General features: G+C 42.7%; 1 protein-coding gene across 2 annotated transcripts in view; it reads right to left on the reverse strand.

Moving 5' to 3' along the window:
• The window catches only part of LOC110531058 (probable ATP-dependent RNA helicase ddx6), a 45,619-nt gene that overhangs the window by 12,130 nt on the left and 9,227 nt on the right, over positions 1 to 24,262 (reverse strand). For both annotated transcript variants that reach the window (XM_036970974.1, XM_036970973.1), the window contains exons 6-10: positions 17,921 to 18,067; positions 12,083 to 12,177; positions 11,654 to 11,776; positions 5,918 to 6,046; positions 543 to 659 (exon numbers count right to left, since the gene is read on the reverse strand). In XM_036970974.1, coding sequence (XP_036826869.1) covers positions 543 to 659; positions 5,918 to 6,046; positions 11,654 to 11,776; positions 12,083 to 12,177; positions 17,921 to 18,067 — 611 coding nt within the window. The remainder of the gene's footprint in view (positions 1 to 542; positions 660 to 5,917; positions 6,047 to 11,653; positions 11,777 to 12,082; positions 12,178 to 17,920; positions 18,068 to 24,262) is intronic.

Below are 24,262 nucleotides of genomic sequence, written 5' to 3' on the forward strand. Positions count from 1 at the left end.
TATTAACTACAGTAAGGTAAGACATTTTTATTTTAATTCTGTTGGCGCTCTGCACACAGAAGCTTGTTACTTCGAATAACATTCAAAGTTCCTTCATAGAAGCCACTCCTTCGTAGGTATAATTCTATGGGCCTAATTCAGATGCATGTCATAAGATGCCCGGCGCTTCAAGCAAAGCCTCCTCCACCCTCGCTCGACCTGGCAAACTTAAGTCGCATCCTTCACTCGTCTGTCCAATGCATGTAAATAGCTTGCCTGCTCCATAGCAAGCTGATCTATCTACACTGATTAAATTACTTCAAATGTCGAGCAAAAAAATATATACAATTTCAGAAGTTTAAAAAAAGGAACAGAAAGGAAAGATAAGCCGTTACTCTTTTGGGGATTAAATGGGTTCAGAACCATATTTTGCTGGTCGGAACAGTGAAAAAAAAAGATTGGAAAATAATTTTGGTTCCAACCCCTGATAACGTTTCCCCTCCTTTAAAGTGGCTGCAGATTTTCCTCTTATAGGACAATAAACGTGAATCTAAATCGATGACCTGCATCATCTTGGCGTGGATATAGAAGCAGGAGTAGCCCAGCTGGGTGATCTTCTTAGCCAGCAGCTCAACTCTCTGGGTGGAGTTACAGAAGATGATGGACTGATTGATCTGCAACTGAGAAAGGAAATGTTAAAACAAACAAACAATCAAGAGATGTACTTCATATAGCACTTTTCATCATAATGAGAATCTCAAAGCCTTAAACAAAAACAAATACAGGGTTCTGGCAGGTCTTAGGCAATGGTTTAACATGAATGTAAACACATCTGAAGTGGGTTTAAAAGATCAGTGGCTGTGGTTCCAACTTTTCCCGGACATTGCAAAGAAATTGGCCTTTCGGCAATCTCAACGTTCATTTACGGCAGAGTTGCTCATTGGAAATAAGATTAATATGTTCCATGACAACATTTGGCCCTCAAAAATTGAATGTAAAAAAAGTAGCTTTTAGCTAGGCAAGTTTTTGTATTTAGTGTGAGAATTTAGACATGAGCTAGCAAACTTCGACAGACTTTCGTCTGGACAAACAAAAAAAGTTCCAATATTTACATAATCAAATCCTCTGTTCTCCTCAAATTCATTATAGAATATTAATATTTGAAGATGGCAGGAAGGCCAGTCTTTGGCTGGATTAGCTAAAGAGACTGGTTCCCAGGCTAGTAAAGAACAGGCTACTCAGGCAAATGGTGCGTGTTAATTAAAGTTAGATCAAATGTCTGCAAGATCACAATAGTATTCCTACATAGAAGCAACAAATATAAAAGCATAGAATAAGGTTACAGTAAAACAAACACCACTGCATCGCTCATGTGGCCAAAACTCAACAGTGCGCGCCACTAAGCAAAATACATAGGTAGGCTATGCTAGTTTGTTAACACTATTTGCTCTCAAATTCACTCACCCATTCAAAACACTGTCGCCTACTTTGAAACATTGTATAACTCAAGGATATCTAAATCAGGAGTCTGCAACCTTTTCTAGCATGAGAGCTACTTTTAGAAAAAAATAGAAGAAAAAAAGAAATCTCCAGCTACTCTTTTTTTCCTAGCCATTAAATAGGCACATTATTCTTCCCCAGGTCCTTAGTGTACAAGAGAAAGTAGTGCACTGTTCTGCCAATATACACAGTCAAATAATGGGAAATAAAACAAAGGGGGGCCCTAAAAAAAAAGAAATCAGACATGTTTGATATTTACTCAAACTATACTGCTGTATTTTGTTTAAATTCATTTTTGTTTTTCACTCTCAATATCAATTGTTGATAGAGAAACATTGGATGTTTTGAGTCCATGTCAATGGTGAAATTACATCAGAGGACAATTTATTTATAAGGCTGGAAGAGAAATAACACATTTTGATTGAAGTGTAAATCCCCTTTAATTGCGCATCTAGCAAGTGAGGAATGTGCCATCTAATGTGCCGGTCCGGCGATGGTTCTGTACTGCTGCTGCTCATTTCATGGCAAAGTGTAAAAATAACAAATAGATACAAATGATAAACTTACTCATGGTATACTTCTGCCAGGTAAGCTTACTTTGCAATTAACATTTAATTGAGAAGGTTTGGGGGAAAGTATTTCTGTCAACCCAAAAGACAGTTTTCACATCAACTGGCTACAAATAGAGTGATAGACAAACGATTGGCCTAGCGTTGTCCGGGTTAGGGAGGGTTTGGCCGGTAAGGATATCCTTGTCTCATCGCGCACTAGCGACTCCTGTGGCGGGCCGGGCGCATTGCACGCTAACCAGGTCGCCAGGTGCACGGTGTTTCCTCCGACACATTGGTGCGGCTGGCTTCCGGGTTGGATGCGCACTATGTTAAGAAGCAGTGCGGCTTGGTTGCGTTGTGTTTCGGAGGACGCATGGCTTTTGACCTTCATCTCTCCCGAGCCCGTATGGGAGTTGTAGCGATGAGACAAGATAGTAACTACTAACAATTGGATACCACGAAATTGGGGAGAAAACGGGGTAAAAAAATATTTTTGTTAAATGATGTGTTGGTATCTGTACTGAAGATGCAAAAGCCATAACAGGGAGACATCGTGGAGTGGTAACATGCGTGCAAGCAGTTGCTCCCGACTTCACTTGGGTACACTGTAGCATCCACTGAGAGGCTCTTGCTGCCTGAAAGCTTGAAAGACGTTTTGGACACTACCGTGAAAATGGTTAACTTTGTTAAAGCAAGGTCCCCGAACTCTCGTGTATTTTCTGCACTATGCAATGATATGGGCAGCGACCATATAACGCTTTTACAACATACAGAAGTGTGCTGGTTATCAAGGGGCAACGTGTTCACATGTTGTTTTTTTTGATTGAGAGATGAGCTTAAAGTACTTTACTGACTATAATTTTCACTTGTCTGACAGCTTGACTGATGAGGAGTTTCTCACATGACCGGCATATCTGGGTGATTTTTTTCCCCTCACCTGAATGATCTGAATCTAGGATCACAGGGACTCTCCACAACTATATTCAATGTGCGGGACCAAACTGTGGCGATGATTAAGAAGTTGGAGCTCTGTCTGCATTAACAAGGACAACACGCATGTCTTCCCATCACTGTATGATATTTTGTGTGAAAATGAACTCAAGCTTACGGTCTATGTCAAATGTGATATAGCGAAGTACCTGAGTGAGCTGGGTGTGCAGTTACTTTCCAGAAACGGACGACACAAACAACTGGATTTGTTATCCCTTTCATGCCCTGCCTCCAGTCCACTTACCGATATCTGAACAAGAGAGCCTCATCGAAATTGCAACAAGCGGTTCTGTGAAAATGTAATTTAATCAGAAGCCACTGCCAGATTTCCGGATAGGGCTGCGCTCAGAGTATTCTGCCTTGGCAAATCGTGCTGTTAAGACATTTATGCCATTTGCAACCACGTACCTTATGTGAGAGTGGATTCTCGGCCCTCACTAGCATGAAAACTAAATACAGGCGCAGACTGTGTGGAAAATGATTCAAGACAGACTCTCTACCCAATACAACATTGCAGAATTATGTGCATCTTTTCAAGCACACCCTTCATTGCCCTGTGGTGAGTTATTCACAATTTTGTATAAACAAATACGATTTTATATGTAAGATGGATAAATAAAGAGCAAAATGATTGATTATTAGGGGCGCAGTGGGCTGTGCCACCAGAGACTCTGGATTCAAGCTCAGGCTCTTTCGCAGCCGGCCGCGACCGGGAGGCCCATGGGGCAGCGCACAATTGGCCTAGCATCGTCCGGGTTAGGGAGGGTTTGGCCGGCAGGGATATCCTTGTCTCTTCGCTCACTCCTGTGGCGGGCCGGGCGCAGTGCACGCTGACCAGGTCACTAGGTGTACGGTGTTTCCTCCGACACATTGGTGCGGCTGGCTTCCGGGTTGGATGCGCGCTGTGTTAAGAAGCAGTGCGGCTTGGTTGTGTTGTGTTTCGGAGGACGCATGGCTCTCGACCTTCGCCTCTCCCGAGTCCGTGTGGAAGTTGAAGCGATGAGACAAGACAGTAACTACTAACTGGATACCACAAAATTGGGGAGAAAAAGGGGGTAATTAAAATTTTTAATTTTAATTGTTGATTATTATTATTTGTGTCCTGGTCCTATAAGAGCTCTTTGTCACTTCCCACAAGCAGGGTTGGGACAAAAACCTCACACTCACTCTTATGTTTAACTTTTTATGGCTGGGGGGCAGTATTGAGTAGCTTGGATGAATAAGGTGCCTAAATTAAACGGCCTGCTCCTCAGTCTCAATTTCTAATATATGCATTATTAGTATTGGATAGAAAACACTCTAAAGTTTCTAAAACTGTTTGAATGATGTCTGTGAGTATAACAGAACTCATATGGCAGGCAAAATCCTGAGTTGAAATCAAAACAGGAAGTCAGAAATCTGAGCTTTGTATGTATTCACCAGAGTCCCCAATAAAATCCTCTTGAGATATGAATGATGTTGCACTGCCTAGGGGTTCCACTAGATGTCAACCATCAATATAAATTCTAATGAGACTTCTATGATGTTGTGGGAGTGAATGATAGCAGAATCAGTCAGGTGTCTGGCAGTCAGCCATTTTCTGATCATGTTTATTCCTCATGGTAGTCACTTGCGTTCCATTGCTCACGAAGACAAGAAGGAGTACTCCGGTTGGAACTTTATTGAAGCTATATGTTAAAAACATCCTAATGATTGATTCTGTACTTAGTTTGAAATGTTTCTTCGACAGGTAATATTACTTTTTGAAGTTTTTGTCCGATATAACACTGACCAGAATTAGCGTTTGGATATGTATACCAAACGCGCTAACAAAATAAGGTATTTGGACATAAATAACGGACATTTTTGAACAAAACAAACATTTATTGTGGACCTGGGATTCCTGGAGTGCTTTCTGATGTAGATCAAAGGTAAGGGAATATTTATCATGTAATTTCTTGTTTATGTTGACGCCATCTTTGCGGCTGTGGTGATTTTACTTCTGAGCGCCGTCTCAGATTATTGCATGGGTTTCTTTTTCTGTTTTTTTTTAATCTGACACAGCGGTTGCATTAAGGAGAGGTATATCTATAATTCCATGTGTATAACTTGTATTATCATCTACATTTATGATGAGTATTTCTGTTGAATGATGTGGCTAAGCAAAATCACTGGATGTTTTTGGAACTAGTGAATGTAACACGCCAATGTAAACTCAGATTTTCGGATATAAATATGAACTTTATCAAACAAAACATGCATGTATTGTGTAACATGAAGTCCTATGAGTGTCCTCTGATAAAGATTATCAGAAGGTTAGTGATTCATTTCTCTATTTGTGCTTTTTCTCTCTCTTTGGCTGGTAAAATTGGCTGTGTATTTTAGTGAGTTGTTGGTGACCTAACAATCATTTGTGGTGCTTTCCCCGTAAATCTTATTTGAAATCGGACACTGTGGTGGGATTAACAACAAGACTACCTTGAAAACGATATAAAATACATGTATGTTTGAGGAATTTTAATTATGAGATTTGTTCTTTTGAATATGGCGCCCTGAACTTTCACTGGATGTTGTTATATCGCTCCCGGTAACGGGATCTCAGCCATAAGAAGTTAAGACATGTATTATTGTATAGCATGTGTGTGTGTGTGTGTGTGTGTGTGTGTGGCAAGCTTACAATGATGGCAAAAAAAAAACATTTGAGTGCACTGAACCTGGTGCTATAGAGGGGGTACACAGCTGAAGGTTTAATGTTTGAAGGTGTACAGGACTATACAAGTTTGGGAACCACTGAGTTAGACAAATGTTAATAAAGGTTGCCTGTAAAGGCTCTATGGTTATGGTATACTAATCTGTGCCCACATTCCAGACTACATGTACATTCACATGCGTTTGTGGTGATTAGTGCCAAGGCTTACCCTGGAGAAGAGTGTGTTGAGACAGTGGACCTTTTGTCTCTCAGTGACGTAGGCGTAGTACTGGGTGATGCCCTTCAGAGTCAGCTCCTCCATCAGGTTGATCTCATATGGCTTATGCAGGTGCTTGGCCTGGAGGAGAGAGGGAAGACAGGGAGTGGGGATAGGGAAATAAAAAAAGGGAGAGTAGAGGGTTATGGAAGTGCCTGAGTAAATCAATGCTGGAATAACTACAAACATGTGCGCCTGCCTACACACACGACTAGACCCTTGTAGCTAGACGAAAAAAATAGCCTTTTCTGCTGGCAACCAAGAACTGAAAACCCTGCAAAGGACAGAAAAAATACATATAACCCAAGCTAAGGACAACTACAAAAAGCTAGTGGAACCATGTTCCACACAGTGAACCTCAAGCAGGCCTGGCAGGGCCTTGCAAACCCTACCGGGGCAAGCCAAGAAGAAACCCAAGGGAAAAACAAAAAGGACAAGGATCAGTTTGTCAATAAACAACACTTTTATAATGATGACTTCTCCACTGTAACAGAAAGCCAGAGGCAGCAACTGAACCTCTACGCCTTGGATGGAGAAAACCATTGGAGGTGGTGAGACAGGTCTTCAAGAGTCAAATCCAACAAAGCGAAAAGGACCAGACACATTTTTTTTATCAAGGGACAGCTACTGAAGGAAAGCGCAGATGAGCTGGCAGACATCTAAGATCTGTCTAAGCTGGGGGGGGGGGGGGGGGGGGGGTTTACCAAGCTACAGTGGGGCAAAAAAGTACTTAGTCAGCCACCAATTGTGCAAGTTCTCCCTTTTAAAAAGATGAGGCCTATAATTTTCATCATAGGTACACTTCAGCTATGACAGACAAAATGAGAAGAAAAAAATCCAGAAAAACACATTGTAGGATTTTTAATGAATTTATGAAAATTAAGCACATTAATCCACTTTACAAGGGCTGTAGAGCCTAACTGGTATACACATAAGCAGTGCATGAGTTTCAAGTTTGGGGAAGTTCATTTTCACCATAAAAATGCCCCTTTATAATAAAATCATTACATACATAATTTAATTTGCGGTCACCTTTGATAATGTTTTCCGCTAACGGAACATGGATAAGGACACGGACACAGCGGGGACGCAACTGCGCGTCTTCACTTGTAGCCTGTGAGAAAGACCCAGTCACATGGAGAGCCATGTGAGTGAGAGGTGCTTCGGAGCACTCAGGGAGAAGGGCACAATGGCCACTGGCCGTAGACAGCATGGTTTCTTTTAGGGTGCATTACAGCCACATGAAGGGGATCCCGCCATGAAATTCTAGGCATTATCAAGTACTTGTTAAATTGTGAAAAAACAATGCAGAGTTCATGCCTTTCAAGCTACTTTTTTCAAATCATTAGTCGCATCATGCAGCCTTACAATGTATTAAACATCCAAACAGAGCCCAACATTTGTAGAACTACTAAAGTTACATTAATAACTCTAAATTAAGCATATTTCTTTGTTAACCGCTCAACACAGAATAGCCGCATGTAAGCGCTCCCTCAAATCGTTTGTGAAGAAAATATCCTTCACATTTTATTCAGCTTTGTTCAATTGTATTCTTCATACTATAAAATAATGCCCCGGAATTCTAAGCAAATCTTGTCTGCTAAATGTAGCCCATAGCCACATCAGGACAACTCAAGAGTACGCTATTCTGTTCTTCTGAAATAGACTACATTTTCTTCATATCTTATTTATTTTAGACTGAAAATGTAATATAAGGTAATGCATATTGTTAAGGTGTAGGCTATATAACATGGATAGACATTTAGACATTTTTTTAAAGTAGATGTTCCAAACGTCTGCATTAGTAGCTTGTAGGCTATGTGAAAGCCAGAAGATGCTAAATGTTATGTTAATGAACTGTCAATTACTGTGAGACCGACAGTTATTTGCTTGACAATCACCGGCTGACGAAATTGTGACTGCCACAGCCCTACCAATGATCTAAGAGGCTCCGAAGGGGACTGCTTGGCAGTGAAATATGAAGATGACAGCGTGTCGACCTCACCGATGACACACTGCATTTCCAAACAGAAGTAAACATGGTTCATGACTAGTGCAATAACTACCTCAGACTCAAAACAAAATAACTGCACATTGGGTCTGCCTTCCTCCGGAAATCAATGAGCCACCTAGTCCTGGGTGGTGTAGAGATTGAGTTAAGTACAAGGGAACAAACATGGATAGCGCACACTTAAGGCAGAACATCAATAAAAATAAAAACACCAACAACAACGGTACCTCCTGTGCAGACTCAGACAACTGACTGTCAACACCAGGATACTCTCCAACTATGCCTGCCATATATAGTGTGTGCAGACTTTGCTTCCTGGCTTGTTAGTGGGCTGTCAGTGGATAATAAGGCTATGATCAGTCAGACTGAACATGTGGTCCAAACTCTGCGGGCTGCAGTGCAGGGGGCACCTTGTCTTCTCCGGACAAGCTTTTGTCCGGATGCCCCAAAAAATCGGAAATGGGATTCATCAGAAAATGACTTTACCTCAGCAGTCCAATCCCTGTACATTTAGCTGAATATCAGTCTGTCCCTGATGTTTCTCCTGGAGAGAAGTGGCTTCTTTGCTGCCCTTCTTGACACCAGGACATCCTCCAAAAGTCACCCCTCACCGTGCGTGCAGATGCACCACACCTGCCTGCTGCCATTCCTGAGCAAGCTCTGTACTGGTGGTGCCCCGATCCCGCAGCTGAATCAACTTTAGGAGACGGTCCTGGCGCTTGCTGGACTTCCTTGGGCGCCCTGAAGCCTTCTTCACAACAATTGACCCGCTCTCCTTGAAGTTCTTGATGATCCGATAAATGGTTGATTTAGGTGCAATCTTACTGGCAGCAATATCCTTGCCTGTGAAGCCCGTTTTGGGCAAAGCAATGACAGTGCGTGTTTCCTTGCAGGTAACCATGGTTGACAGAGGAAGAACAATGATTCCAAGCACCACCCTCCTTTTGAAGCTTCCAGTCTGTTGTTCGAACTCAATCAGCATGACAGAGTGATCTCCAGCCTTCCAGTCCTCGTCAACACTCACACCTGTGTTAAAGAGAGAATCACTGACATGATGTCAGCTGGTCCTTCTGTGGCAGGGCTGAAATGCAGTGGAAATGTTTTTGGGGGATTCAGTCCATTTGCATGGCAAAGAGGGACTTTGGAATTAATTGCAATTCATCTGATCACTCTTCATAACATAATGGAGTAGATGCAAATTGCTGAGGCAGCAGACTTTGAAAATTTTGGCCACGACTTTACAGTGCATTTGGAAAGTATTCAGACAACTGGACTTTTTCCACATTTTGTTATGGTACAGCTGTATTCAAATTTACAAAACTGAAATACCACATTCTCAGTATTCAGACCCTTTTACTCAGTGCTTTGTTGAAGCACCTTTGGAAGCAATTACAGCCTCAAATTGTCTTAGCTATGACGCTACAAGCTTGGCACACCTGTATTTGGAGAGTTTCTCCCATTCTTCTCTACAGATCCTCTCAAATTCAGATGGATGGGAGGGACGCTGCACAACTATTTTCAAGTCTCTCCAGAGGTGTTCGATCGTTCAATTCCGGGCTATGGCTGGTCCACTCAAAGACTTGTCCCGAAGCCACTCCTGAGTTGTCTTGGTTGTGTGCTTAGGATCGTTGTCCTGTTAGAAGGTGAACCATTGCCACAGACAGGTCCTGAGCGCTCTGGAGCAGGTTTCCATCAAAGATTGCTCTGGACTTTGCTCGGCTCATCTTTCCCTTGATCCTGACTAGTCTCACAGTCCCTGCCACTGAAAAACATCCACAGCATGACTCTGCCACTACCATGCTTCACCATAGGGAGGAAGCCAGGTTTCTTCCAGATGTGACGTTTGGCATTCAGACCAAAGAGTTCAATCTTGGTTTCATCAGACCAGAGAATCTTGTTTCTCATGGTTTGAGAGTCCTTTAGGTGCCTTTTGGCAAACTCCAAGCGGGCTGTCATGTGCCTTTTACTGAGGAGTAGCTTCTGTCTGGGCACTCTACCATAAAAGGCCATTATTGTTGGAGTGCTGCAGAGATGGTTATCCTTCTGAAAGGTTATCCTATCTCCACAGAGGAACTCTAGAACTCTGTCAGAGTGAGCATTGGGTTCTTGGTCACCTCCCTGACCAAGGCACTTCTCCCCAGATTGCTCAGTTCATATTCATGAAATCACAAGTGAAATATATTGAAACACAGCTTAGCCTTTTGTTAATCACCCTGTCATCTCAGATTTTGAAATTATGCTTTCCAGCCAAAGCAAGACAAGCATTTGTGTAAGTTTATCGATAGCCTAGCATAGCATTATGCCTAGCTAGCAGCAGGCAGCTTGGTCACGAAAATCAGAAAAGCAATCCAATTAAATCGTTTACCTTTGATGAGCTTCGGATGTTTTCACTCACGAGACTCCCAGTTAGATAGCAAATGTTCTTTTTTTCCATAAAGATTATTTTTGTAGCCGAAATAGCTCCGTTTGTTCTTCACATTTGGCTGAGAAATCGACCGGAAATTGCGGTCACGACAAAAATATTCCAAATTAGATCCATAATAGACAGAAACATGGCAAATGTTTTTTATAATCAATCCTCAAGATGTTTTTCAAATATCTATTCAATAATATATCAACCGGGTCAGTTAGCTTCTTATAGTAGGAGCGAGAGAAACAATGGCTGCATTTGTCTTTTACGCACATATCACTCAGAGCCACCAGGTGACCACTGACGCAATGTTGTCGCTCACGCTCATTTTTCAAAATAAAAGCCTGAAACTGTGTCTTGTGACACAAGACACATTAGGGAAGCCATAGAAAAAAGAATCTGTTTTGATATCCCTTTCACTGCTCAATAGGGACGCAGAGGTTTCTAAATAAGAGTCACTTCCTGATTGGATTTCTCTCAGGCTTTCACCTGCAATATCAGTTCTGTTATACTCAGACTATTTTTTTTACAGTTTTGGAAACTTTAGAGTGTTTTCTATCCCAAGCTGTCATTTATATGCATAGTCTATTATCTTGTCCTGAAAAATAGCCTGTTTACTTTGGGAACGTTATTTTTCCAAAAATGAAAATAGTGCCCCCTAGTTTCAAGAGGTTAAGAATGATGGAGGCCACTGTGCTCTTGGGGACCTTCAATGCTGCAGAAATGTTTTGGTACCCTTCCCCAAATCTGTGCCTCGACACAATCCTGTCTAGGTCTACGGACAATTCCTTCCACCTCATTCCTTGGTTTTTGCTCTGATATGCACTGTCAACTGTGGGACCTTATATTGAAAGGTGTGTGCCTTTCCAAATCATGTCCGATCAATTGAATTTAGCACCGGTGGACTCCAATCAAGTTGTAGAAACATCTCAAGGATGAGCAATGGAAACAGGATGCAGACTTCAAGTCTCACAACAAAGGGTCTGAATAATTATTTACATAAGGTATGTTTTGTTGCTTTTTGTAATAAATTTGCAGAAATATCAAAACCAGTTTTTGCTTTGTGTGTATAAGTGATGTATATTTTTTCATTAATTTTGGAATAAGGCAAGGGTCAAGGGGTCTGAATAAGGCACGGGTAAAGGGGTCTGAATACTTTCCAAATGCACTGTATATCGTATCATTATGGAAAAGCAAAACAGACTGGCCTGTTGGTGAGACCACATGGCTGCCAACTTGTGGCTCAGCGCCATGTGGCACTACTCACCATGAACTTCTGCACGCTGATGGGGAAGGTGGCAGAGTACAGCAGGATCTGACGGCCCTTGCCCAGGAAGCTGATGATATCCTCGATGAGCACCACAAAGTCCTGAGACAGCAGCTTGTCCGCCTGTGAGGAATATATTACATTATTATTAAGAGGAGCATTAGCAGTGTTCTAAAAAGTAGAAATTAATTTGCTACTACTAGTATGTAATTGACATACAGCGCTGGCTGCAGGGGAAAATATTACATGTAGCCCTTTGAACCTCTTTGGTAGATAGATACACCAGAACAGATTTGATGGGCCCTGATGAAGAATATTGAGTGGCTTGTAACAAAATAGCTCATGGACTGATTCTCTGGAGTCATCTACAGTAGCTGAGTATAGTGAGTGGTTGATTGACTCAAGTGCCACATGTATTCACACACTCACCTCATCCATCACCATCATCTGAACTCTATCCACTTTGGCCACGCCCTTCTTTATCAAGTCCAAGATCCTGCCAGGTGTGGCTATGACCACATGCACTAAGAGTGAAAAATAAATAAATATCAGAAACACCACCATTACAGACGTGCAAGTGTACAGATTTGAGATTGTGTGACTTGCTTGTAGTGTACAGTGGGGTCCATAACTGACATCCTTGATAAAGACTAGCAAAAATGACAAATAATTCAAATACAGCACTATATCAAATGCGCAAAACAAAAATCGGGAAATTATATTATACAATTGCTCAGGAGATTTTGTTTAACAATTAGTAGTAATTAACAAATAACTTTATTCTCAAAAAAGGTAGGGGGTCAAAATGATTGACACACGTTTGCAATACCATACCTTGCAAGGATAACGGCACTGAGCCTTTTTCTAAAATGTTCTACAAGCGTTCTTAGACCATTCCTCCATACAGAATCCTTCCAGATCGTTGATATCCTTTGGCTGAGCTTACAGACTTGCCCTTTTAAATTCAAACCACAGATGTGTTTCAGGTCCAGAGAGAGAAATGGCCATTGCAAAATGTTGATTATGGCCAATTGACAAATTCTTTGTGAATTTTGATGAGTGCTTGTGGTTACAGTCTTGCTGGAAGATTGCGTTCAAGTGTCAGCCTCCTGGGCAGAGGCAACCAGGTTTTTGATAAATGTCCTGGGTACTGGATAAGGTTGATGATGCGGTTGACCTTAAGGACCCCAGGACCAGTAGAAGAAAAATTACATCAAAGACCACCCCCCCCACCATAATTTACAGTACGTATTGGAATCTTCTCTGCACATGCACTCATGTCAATGCCAAACCCACCACTGGTGTGGCCAAAGAGCTCTATTTTGATGTCATACAACAAATAAACATCTGGAGTTTGCTAAATGACATTGGCACTTGAATTAGAACCGGTGCTATTGTCAGACGTCATGAAAATAGAGCTCTTTGGCCACTCACATCAGAGGCATTGAAATGAGAACGCATTAGCAGAAAATAATCCCAGACACACTAAAATATTGTGGTGGATCTTTGATGTTTTGCTTCAACTGGTACTGGGGCCCTTGTTAAGGTCAATGGCATCATGAACTTTACCCCGTACCAAAACATTTTAGCCAAAAACCCAGATGCCTCTGCCAGGAGGCTGACACTTGATTGCAAGTTGATCTTCCAGCAAGACAATACCCCCAAGCACACATCAAAGAAATGGCCAGTTGGCCACAAAAATAAAAATTTTGCAAAGGCCATCTCAGTCTCTGGATTTTAAACGCATTAAAAACCAGTGGAGGGCAGTCCATAAGCGCAGATGAATGATAAAATATACTGTATGGAGAAATGATCTAAGATACCTTCCAATGGTGTTAACCAACTCGTAAAACTTTTGAGATTTTTTAAAATACATTTTTAAGTCATTATTGCTCATGTTTATCAAGGGTGTCTATTTCAAACCCCACTGTATATTGTACAATTGTATTTGGAGCTTCTCCCATTCTTCTCTGCAGATCCACTCAAGCTGTCAGGCTAGATGGGGAGCCTAGCTGCACAGCTATTTTCAGGTCTCTCCAGAGATGTTCAATCAGGTTCAAGTCCGGGCTCTGGCTGGGCCACTCAAGAACATTGAGACTTGTCCCGAAGCCACTCCTACATTGTCTTGGCAGTGTGCTTAGGGTCATTGTCCTGTTGGAAGGTGAACCTTCGTCCCAGTCTGGGGTCCTGAGCGCTCTGGAGGGAGCTGGTTTTCATCAAGGATCTCTTTACTTTGCTCTGTTCATCTTTCCCTTGATCCTGACTAGTCTCACAGTCCCTGTCGAATAAAAACATACCCACAGTATCATGCTTCCACCACCATGCTTCATCATAGGGATGGCGCCAGGTTTCCTCCAGACGTGACACTTGGCATTCAGGCCAAAGAGTTCAATCTTGGTTTCATCAGACCAGAGAATCTTGTGTCTCATGGTCAGAGTCCTTTGGGTACCCTTTGGCAAACTCCAAGTGGGCTGTCATGTGCCTTTTACTGAGGAGTGGCTACCATCTGGCCACTACCACAAAGGCCTAATTGGTTGAGTGCTGCAGAGATGGTTGTCCTTCTGGAAGGTTCTCCCATCTCCACAGAGGAACTCTAGAGCTCTGTCAGAGTGAGTTTGAGTACTTGGTCACCACACTGACAAAGGCTCTTCTCCCCCGCTTGCTCAATTTGGCCGGGTGGTCAGCTCTAGAAAGAGTATTGGTGGTTACAAACTTCTTACATTTAATAATGGAGGTCACTGTGGTTTTGGGGACCCCTTCAATGCTGTCTCGGAGCTCTACGGACAATTCCTTCGACCTCTTGGCTTGGCCATTGCTCTGACATGCACCCTCATCTGTGGGACCTTATATAGACAGGTGTGTGCCTTTCCAATCATGTACTATCAATTGAATTTACCACAGGTGGACTCCAATCAAGTTGTAGAAACATCAAGGATGATACATGTTAACAGGATGCACCGGAGCTTACATTTTGATTCTCATGGGAAAGGGTCTGAATTCTTAAGTAAAAAGGGTATTTATTTTTTTACACTGCTCAAAAAAAATAAAGGGAACACTAAAATAACACATCCTAGATCTGAATGAATGAAATATTATTTTTAAATACTTTTTTCTTTACATAGTTGAATGTGCTGACAACAAAATCACACAAAAATGATCAATGGAAATCAAATTTATCAACCCATGGAGGTCTGGATTTGGAGTCACACTCAAAATTAAAGTGGAAAACCACACTACAGGCTGATCCAGCATTGATGTAATGTCCTTAAAACAAGTCAAAATGAGGCTCAGTAGTGTGTGTGGCCTCCCCGTGCCTGTATGACCTCCCTAGAACATCTGGGCATGCTCCTGATGAGGTGGCGGATGGTCTCCTGAGGGATCTCCTCCATGACCTGGACTAAAGCATCCGCCAACTCCTGGACAGTCTGTGGTGCAACGTGGCGTTGGTGGATGGAGCGAGACATGATGTCCCGGATGTACACAATTGGATTCAGGTCTGGGGAATGGGCGGGCCAGTCCATAGCATCAATGCCTTCCTCTTGCAGGAACTGCTGACACACTCCAGCCACATGAGGTTTGTCTTGCATTAGGAGGAACCCAGGGCCAACCGCACCAGCATATGGTCTCACAAGGGGTCTGAGGATCTCATCTCGGTACCTAATGGCAGTCAGGCTACCTCTGGCGAGCACATGGAGGGCTGTGCGGCCCCCCAAAGAAATGCCACCCCACACCATGACTGACCCACCGCCAAACCGGTCATGCTGGAGGATGTTGCAGGCAGCAGAACGTTCTCCACGGCGTCTCCAGACTGTCACGTCTGTCACATGTGCTCAGTGTGAACCTGCTTTCATCTGTGAAGAGCACAGGGCGCCATTGGCGAATTTGCCAATCTTGGTGTTCTCTGGCAAATGCCAAACGTCCTTCACGGTGTTGGGCTGTAAGCACAACCCCCACCTGTGGATGTTGGGCCCTCATACCACCCTCATGGAGTTGGTTTCTGACCGTTTGAGCAGACACATGCACATTTGTGGCCTGCCGGAGGTCATTTTGCAGGGCTCTGGCAGTGCTCCTCCTTGCACAAAGGCGGAGGTCGCGGTCCTGCTGCTGGGTTGTTGCCCTACTACGGCCTCCTCCACGTCTCCTGATGTACTGGCCTGTCTCCTGGTAGCGCCTCCATGCTCTGGGCACTACGCTGACAGACACAGCAAACCTTCTTGCCACAGCTCGCATTGATGTGCCATCCTGGATGAGCTGCACTACCTGAGCCACTTGTGTGGGTTGTAGACTCCATCTCATGCTACCACTAGAGTGAAAGCACCGCTAGCATTCAAAAGTGACCAAAACATCAGCCAGGAAGCATAGGAACAGAAGTGGTCCCCACCTGCAGAACCACTCCTTTATTGGGGGTGTCTTGCTAAATGCCCACCAGTTGCCCAATTTCCACCAGTTGTCTATTCCATTTGCACAACAGCATGTGAAATTTATTGTCAATCAGTGTTGCTTCCTAAGTGGACAGTTTGATTTCAAAGGAGTGTGATTGACTTGGAGTTACATTGTGTTGTTTAAGTGTTCCCTTTATTTTTTTGAGCAGTGTATATGTAATAAATTTGCAAATATTCCTAAAAACCTGTTTTTAGTTCTCTCATTACGGGGTATTGTGTAAATTGCTGAGGAAAATGTTTGATTTCATCGACTTTAGAATAAGTCTAACGTCACAGAATGTTGAAAAAGTAAAGGGATCTGAATACTTTCTAAAGGCACTGTATACAGTTGAAGTCGGAAGTTTACATAGACAAAAACCATTTAAAACGCAGTTTCACAATTCCTGACATTTAATCCTAGTAAAAATGCCCTGTCTTAAGTCAGTTAGGATCATCACTTTATTTAAGAATGTGAAATGTCAGAATAATAGTAGAGAGAATTATTTATTTCAGCTTTTATTTCTTTCATCACATTCCCAGTGGGTCAGAAGTTTACATACACTCAATTAATATTTGGTATCATTGCCTTTAAATTGGTTAACTTGGGTCAAACATTTTGGGTAGCCTTCCACAAGCTTCCCACAATAAATTGGGTGAATTTTGGCCCATTCCCCCTGACAGAGCTGGTGTAACTTCGTCAGGTTTGAAGGCCTTCTTGCTCGCACACACTTTTTCATTTCTGCCCACAAACTTTCTACAGGATGAGGGCCATTTTTCAAAACTTTGGATGCATGCTTGGGGTCATTGTCCATTTGGAAGACCCATTTGCAACCAACTTTAACTTCCTGACTGATGTCTTGAGATGTTGCTTAGTGGTGTAGCCTAGTGGTTAGAGTGTTGGACTAGTAACTGGAAGGTTGCAAGTTCAAACCCCCGAGCTGACAAGGTACAAATCTGTCGTTCTGCCCCTGAACAGGCAGTTAAACCCACTGTTCCTAGGCCATCATTGAAAATAAGAATTTGTTCTTAACTGACTTGCCTAGTTAAATAAAGGTAAATATATATATAGTTTGGTCTTTGAGCGCTGTACTCAGATTATTGCATGGTGTGCTTTTTCCATAAAGCTTTTTTGAAATCTGACACAGCGGTTGCATTAAGGAGAAATATATCTTTAATTCCATGTATAACACTTGTATTTTCATCAACATTTAGTTGAGTATTTCTGTAAATTGATGTGGCTCTCTGCAAAAAACATGCCAATGTAAACTGAGATTTTTGGATATAAATATTAACTTTTTCAAACAAAACATACATGTATTGTGTCACATGAAGTCCTATGAGTGTCATCTGATGAAGATGATAAGGTAATTCATTTTCTCTCTATTTCTGCTTTTTGTGACTCCTCTCTTTGGCTGGAAAAATGGCGGTTTTTCTGTGACTAGGTGCTGACCTAACATAATCGCATGGTATGCTTTCGTCTTAAAGCCTTTTTGAAATCAGACACTGTGGTGGGATTAACAACAAGTTTCTTTAAAATGGTGTATAATACTTGTATGTTTGAGGAATTTTAATTACGAGATTTCTGTGAATTCTGAATTGTAATACAGTGAATTATAAGTGAAATAATCTGTCTGTAAACAATTGTTGGAAAGATTACGTGTCATGCACGAAGTAGATGTCCTAACCGACTTGCCACAACTATAGTTTGTTAACAAAAAAATTTGTGGAGTGGTTGAAAAACTAGTTTTAATGACCAAAGTGTATGTAAACATCCGACTTCAACTGTGTACGTCGCAAGACACCACTCTTGGTATGAAGTGACAATGTGATGCTGTTGGGTCTTTACCGGTCTCGTCCAGGCGCATGATGTCATCTCGCAGGTTGGTACCACCCGTGGTGGCCATGACTTTCACTCCGCCCAGGTGCTTGCTGATCTGGATACTGATCTGGCTCACCTGCAGGGCCAGCTCACGAGTGGGCACCATCACAATAGCTTGGGAGAGAGGACGAAGTGGAAGACAATGAGGTTTGACAGAGAGGGAGGGAAAAGTAGGAAGAGGGGCGCAGTAGGGCTGGGCGGTATACTGTATTTTACGATATACCGGTATTGATGCAGGGGCCAGTTTGGGTTTTTACTTTACCTTCTATAAATGGTATTTGCATGATTGGTTTGTTAAAATGACATGCTGTGCGCAATGTCCATTTTTATAGTTTACTTCGTTACTTGAGTCACCCCTCTCTGTGCTCTCTCCCTCCATTCCTCCTTCCAAACAGACGTAGCCCTGCCCCATCACCCAAGGAGCGCACCGTTGATCCTTAACCACTAGACACTTGCTTTCAGTCTGCATGGTCAATGCATGCAACAATTTTGATGACAACAATGCCGTTTTCACTTTGCTTCTTAATGTAGATCCACTAACGGTTTAGAATTACACCATTAGTTTGTTTCTTACATCTGCAAACAGCTAGTTTGTCTTTTCTTAGCAAGTTGGGCCAAATATTGTTAGCCGCTAATGTGAATCGCAAGCTAATTAAATGAACTGAGTCAGAGCAAATTTAATTCGCTATACAGCCTGATAATGCCAGTGATGGTTTAGACCAAAATCAGCATGTTGTTTGTGCAACAGTATCTTCTAAATCAGTGGTTCCCAAACTTTTTATAGTCCAGTATCCCTTCAAACATTCAACCTCCAGCTGCGTACCCCCTCCAGCACCAGGGTCAGCGCACTCTCAAATGTTGATTTTTGACATCATTGAAAGCCTGCCCCACACACTATACGATATTCTTATTTTAATAAATGTGAGTTTGTCACAACCCAGCTCATGGGAAGTGACAAAGAGCTCTTATAGGACCAGGACACAAATAATCAATCATTTTGCTCTTTAACCATCTTGGATATAAAACCTTATTCGTTTATACAAAAGTGTGAATAACTCACCACAGGGTAATGAAGGGTGTGCCTGAAAGGATGCACATAATTCTGCAATGTTGGGTTGTATTTGGGGAGACAGTGTCATTTTCCACACAGTCTGCGCCTGTATTTAGTTTTCATGCTAGTGAGGGCCGAGAATCCACTCTCACATAAGGTACGTGGTTGCAAACGGCATAAATGTCTTAACAGCACGATTTGCCAAGGCAGAATACTCTGTCCGGAAATCTGGCAGTGGCTTCTGATTAAATTACATTTTCACAGAACCGCTTGTTGCAATTTCAATGACGCTCTCTTGTTCAGATATGGGCAAGTGGACTGGAGGCAGGACATGAAAGGGATAACGAATCCAGTTGTTTGTGTTGTCCGTTTCTGGAAAGTACCTGAGTAACTGCACACCCAGCTCATTCAGGTGCTTCGCTATATCACATTGGACATAGTCCGTAAGCTTGAGTTAATTTTCACACAAAATATCATACAGAGATGAGACCTGCGTGCTGTCCTTGTTAATGCAGACAAAAAAAAAAAAAAAGAGCTGCAATTTCTTAAATCAGTGCCTCAATTTGGTCCCGCACATTGAATATATAGTCCCTGGCGGGTCCCTGTAATCCTAGATTCAGATCACTCAGATAGGCCAGTCGTGTGAGAATCTCGTCATCGTGCAAGCGGTCAGACAAGTGAAAGTTATGGTCAGTCAAGAACTTTAAGCTCTCAATTAAAGAAAATGTGGATCGATTCCAGGCTGTATCACAACCGGCCTTGATTGGGAGCCCCATAGGGCGGCGCACAATTGGCCCAGCGTCGTCCGGGTTTGGCCGGGGTGGCTGTCATTGTAAATAAGAATGTTAACTGACTTGCCTAGTTAAATAAAATGTTGTAAAAGCATTACATGGTCGCTGCCCATATCATTGCATAGTGCAGAAAATACACTTGAGTTCAGGGGCCTTGCTTTTACAAAGTTAGCCATTTTTCACTGTATTGTCTAAAACGTCTTTCAAGCTGTCAGGCATTCCTTTGGCAGCAAGAGCCTCTCAGTGGATGCTGCAGTGTACCCAAGTGGCATCGGGTGCAACTGCACGCTCGTTACCACTCCACTGTGTCTCCCTGTCATGGCTTTCGCGCCATCAGTACAGATACCAACATAAGCAGGAGCTACGTTTGGCTCCATACGGACCGTTAGTGGTATTCCCGCGAGAGAGTAATGGTTAATGTGATTGGATGTTAAATTATTTGACTAAGCTACCTGTATTTGACATTGTGGTGTTATTTCGTTGAACACTAGATGGTTCAATTTTATTTTTGGGCAGTGAAACGAGGATACTCGGGTGAGAAAAAAAATCCTCACCCAAATGTATAGCCCCGTTGGAAGATATAAATGGACTCTTTGAAAATGTGAAGAGAATAAAAAAATTAAAAAATTATTATATGAAATGTGAATCACATTTTAATTTACGTACCCCCGACAGCATTGCACGTACCCCAGTTTAGGAATAAATCAGAGAGGAATACATGAAGCAAGAATATGTTAGCTACATGAAGTAGCTAAGAGAAAACATTCACATTCAGTGTAGCCAAAGATTATAGCATCCCCTAGGAAACAGACATTTTGGTTCCTACCCTGTCACAATAACTGCTCCCTGGCATTTTCATTTGTTGTCAAGTCAAACACTGTATTCAAAGTGCCCACTATTATATTCTAACAACGGAATTAGAAAAATCTTCTATTTCCATGATTCCAAAGGTTCACCCAAGTGTTTTGCTCAAAGGTGGAATTGCAAATTCAAATAAAATGTTATTTGTCACATGCGCCGAATACAACAGGTGCAGACCTTAAGAAAAAAACTTTAAAAAGTAAGAGAAGCACAAATAACTAAAGAGCAGCAGTAAATAACAATAGCGGGGCTATATACAGGGGATACCGATACAGAGTCCGCGTGTAGGGGGAGCCGATGTCAAAGTAATATGTACATGTAGGTAGAGTTATTAAAGTGACTATGCATTTGTAGAGTTATTAGTGACTATGCATGCGTTAAAGTGACTAGATAATAACAGAGCAGCAGCAGTTTAGAAGGGGGGGGGGCAACGCAAATAGTCTGGGTGCCATTTGATAGCTGTTCAGGAATCATACGGCTTGTGGGTAGAAGCTGTTTAGAAACCTTTTGGACCTAGACTTGGCGGTCTGGTATCGCTTGCCATGCAGTTGCAGAGAGAACAGTTTATGACTAGGGTGGCTGGAGTCTGACAATTTTTAGGGCCTTCTTCTGACACCACCTGGTATAGAAGTCCTGGATGGCAGGAAGCTTGGCCCCGGTGATGTACTGGGCCGTACGCACTACCCTCTGTAGTGCCTTGCGGTCGGAGGCCAAGCAGATGCCGTACTAGGGTTGCATCACTGCCATCAGGATGCTCTCGATTGGGCAGCTGTACAACCTTTTGATGATCTGAGGACCCATGCCAAATCTTTTCAGTCTCCTGGGGGGGAATAGGTTTTGTCGTGCCCTCTTCACCATTATCTTGGTGTGCTTGGACCACGGTAGTCTGTTGGTGATATGGACGCATAGGAACTTGAAGCTCTCAACCTGACTTCCTCCCTATAGGCCATCTCATCGGGAGTGAACACGGAGTACAGGAAGGGACTGAGCACGCACCAGAGGGGCCCCCGTGTTGAGGATCAGTGTGACGGATGTGTTGTTAGTCCATGATCCAGTTGCAGAGGGAGGTATTTAGTCCCAGGGTCCTTAGCTTAGTGATGAGCTTTGAGGGCACTATGGTGTTGAATGCTGTGCTGTAGTCAATGAATAGCATTCTCACATAGGTGTTCCTTTTGTCCAGGTGTGAAAGGGAAGTGTTGAGTGCAATAGAGATGGCATCATCTGTGGAGCAGGGGCAGTATGCAAATTGGAGTGTGTCTAGGGTTTCTGGGATAATGGTGTTTATGTGAGGCATGACCAGCCTTTCAACACATTTCATGGCTACAGATGTGAGTGATATGGGTAGGTAGTCATTTAGGCATGTTACCTTAGTGTTCTTGGGCACAGAGACTATGGTGGTCTGCTTGAAACATGTTGGTATTACAGACTCAGGGAGAGGTTGAAAATGTCAGTGAAGACACTTGCCAGTTGGTCAGCGCATGCTCGGTGTACACATCCTGGTAAGCCGTCTGGCCCTACGGCCTTGTGAACATTGACCTGTTTGAAGGTCTTACTCACAGTCCTCCGGAACAGCTGAAGCTCTCATGCATGTTTCAGTGTTACTTGCCTTGAAGCGGACATAAAAGTAATTTAGCTTGTCTGGTAGGCTCGTGTCACTGGGCAGTTCTCAATGACGTCGTCCCCACAGTGACTGTACGTACACACCCCAACCAGAAGCCATGAATACAGGCAACATTCGCACTGAGCTAAAGGGTAGAGCTGCCGCTTTCAAGCAGCGGGACTGTAGAGTGCATTATCCTCATGATTCCTGTAATGAAAGTGTTTGCCCTGACACTCTCCCAGTCTCTCCCACTTCGCTCCTGGGGAAAATAAATAAACGCACCCTGGATTGCATAAATGTAAAAATCCACATTTTGGGAAAAATTGTTATCCTCTGTAATACTTGTTGCTACAACTGGAGAGGTTCTCAGATTTCTGCATGTAGATGTTTTATTTCTCAACTGAATTTTGATCTCTATAGCAAAATATTTGATATGGTTTGAGATACGGAGAGCACATTGGCCATTACGAGTGCATGGGCCTCATTGGGTAGTAGGCTACGACAGCTAAGTTTATTTAGGGCATTACATTTACAGTCAGATTAATATGGCTATTACCAGTGGGTATTACATTTAAGTTAGCAATCTAGCTAATGTGATTTGAGTTTCCACTTAAGTGGTGAATTACATGCTGACCAGACAGCTCGCATGCGATCAGGAAACACAGGTTAAAATATCAAAATGGACTCTGAACCAACGACATAAATTTGGAGCCTTTCTCAAATCAATAGCCTATGCAGGGCAAGGACATGCAACTTTTTGCCTTTTTTTTTTAACTTGTCGGAAAGCTCAAGTCACCCCCCCACAACAAAAGGTCTAACACCATTGGCCAAAAAAGGTGACTGAAAATTGTGTTGTATGATGCAAGGAACCACTTCAGGAAATAACATTCATTATTATCACTGGTATTGTGGCCTTGAGTAAGGCAAGGCCTGCACACCCAGTAGCTCTCCTGGAGGATGGTTGGTCACCCTGCAACATTACAACTAGGGATGCACAATATATCGTTGAAGATATCGTAATCGGACAATATTAGCTAAAAATGCCAACATCGGCCCGATGTCTAGTTTAACGCCAATGTGCAAAACGATGTCAAACCGTGCATACCTATATAACGTAAGTACATGACGTAATGACGCCACAAATTTTGCGCTCCACGTGCAACACAACCTAGCCCACAATGTCTGCTGTGTGGATCGAGCAGTCAACAAGTCGAGCAGCCATTTGAAACAGTAAGAAAATTTCAGCGAGAGAACTCAAAGGCTTAATCCATTAAAGCCAAGGTAATGGAATTCATTACCCTTGACAATCAACCATTCTCTGTCGTGGGTGATGTTGGCTTTCGCCAACTGGTCGAGCACTGGTACACAATACCAAGCTCTATTTTTCAGATGTTGTCCTACCGGAGTTACACAGTAATCGTGTCACTGCTATTAACTTCACGACTGACATTTGGACCAGTGATATTAGCCCCATGAGCATTCCGAGTCTGACAGCACAGTGGGTTGTCAAGGATTTTGTACTGAGGAAAGTCTTTCATGCGCATGAATTGTCATAGCGTTGCTGCCATTTCAATGGCATTTGAGAACATGAACACACGATCTAGCTCCATTCGAACAACTGACTAGAGAAATAAGCTCATCAACTGCGCCTGCAGCAGATGTGATACCCTCTGTCATGGCATTGAAACGCCTGCTGAACAAAACTGCCGTCACAGACTGTGAACAAGCAATTCGGTGGCACTCTCTTTACTGTGCCACCACCATGCTCGATGCTATGTACAGGAATGGCTACTTTGATGCAGACAAGGAACAGGCTTTACGTGAAATGTTACAGACCCAGCTGGACAAGATGGAAACGGACACAGTAACCATGCGCACCGAGGAAGAGGCGCCACAGACAGACAGAGCTGAAACTTCACCACTTGACATGTATGATGAAATGACTGAACAACGAAACAGCACAGCAAGTGAAATAAATAGGTTTTGATTATGTTTTACTGGTAATG

This window comes from Oncorhynchus mykiss, chromosome 32, assembly GCF_013265735.2.
Source record: "Oncorhynchus mykiss isolate Arlee chromosome 32, USDA_OmykA_1.1, whole genome shotgun sequence".
Classification (NCBI taxonomy): domain Eukaryota; kingdom Metazoa; phylum Chordata; class Actinopteri; order Salmoniformes; family Salmonidae; genus Oncorhynchus; species Oncorhynchus mykiss.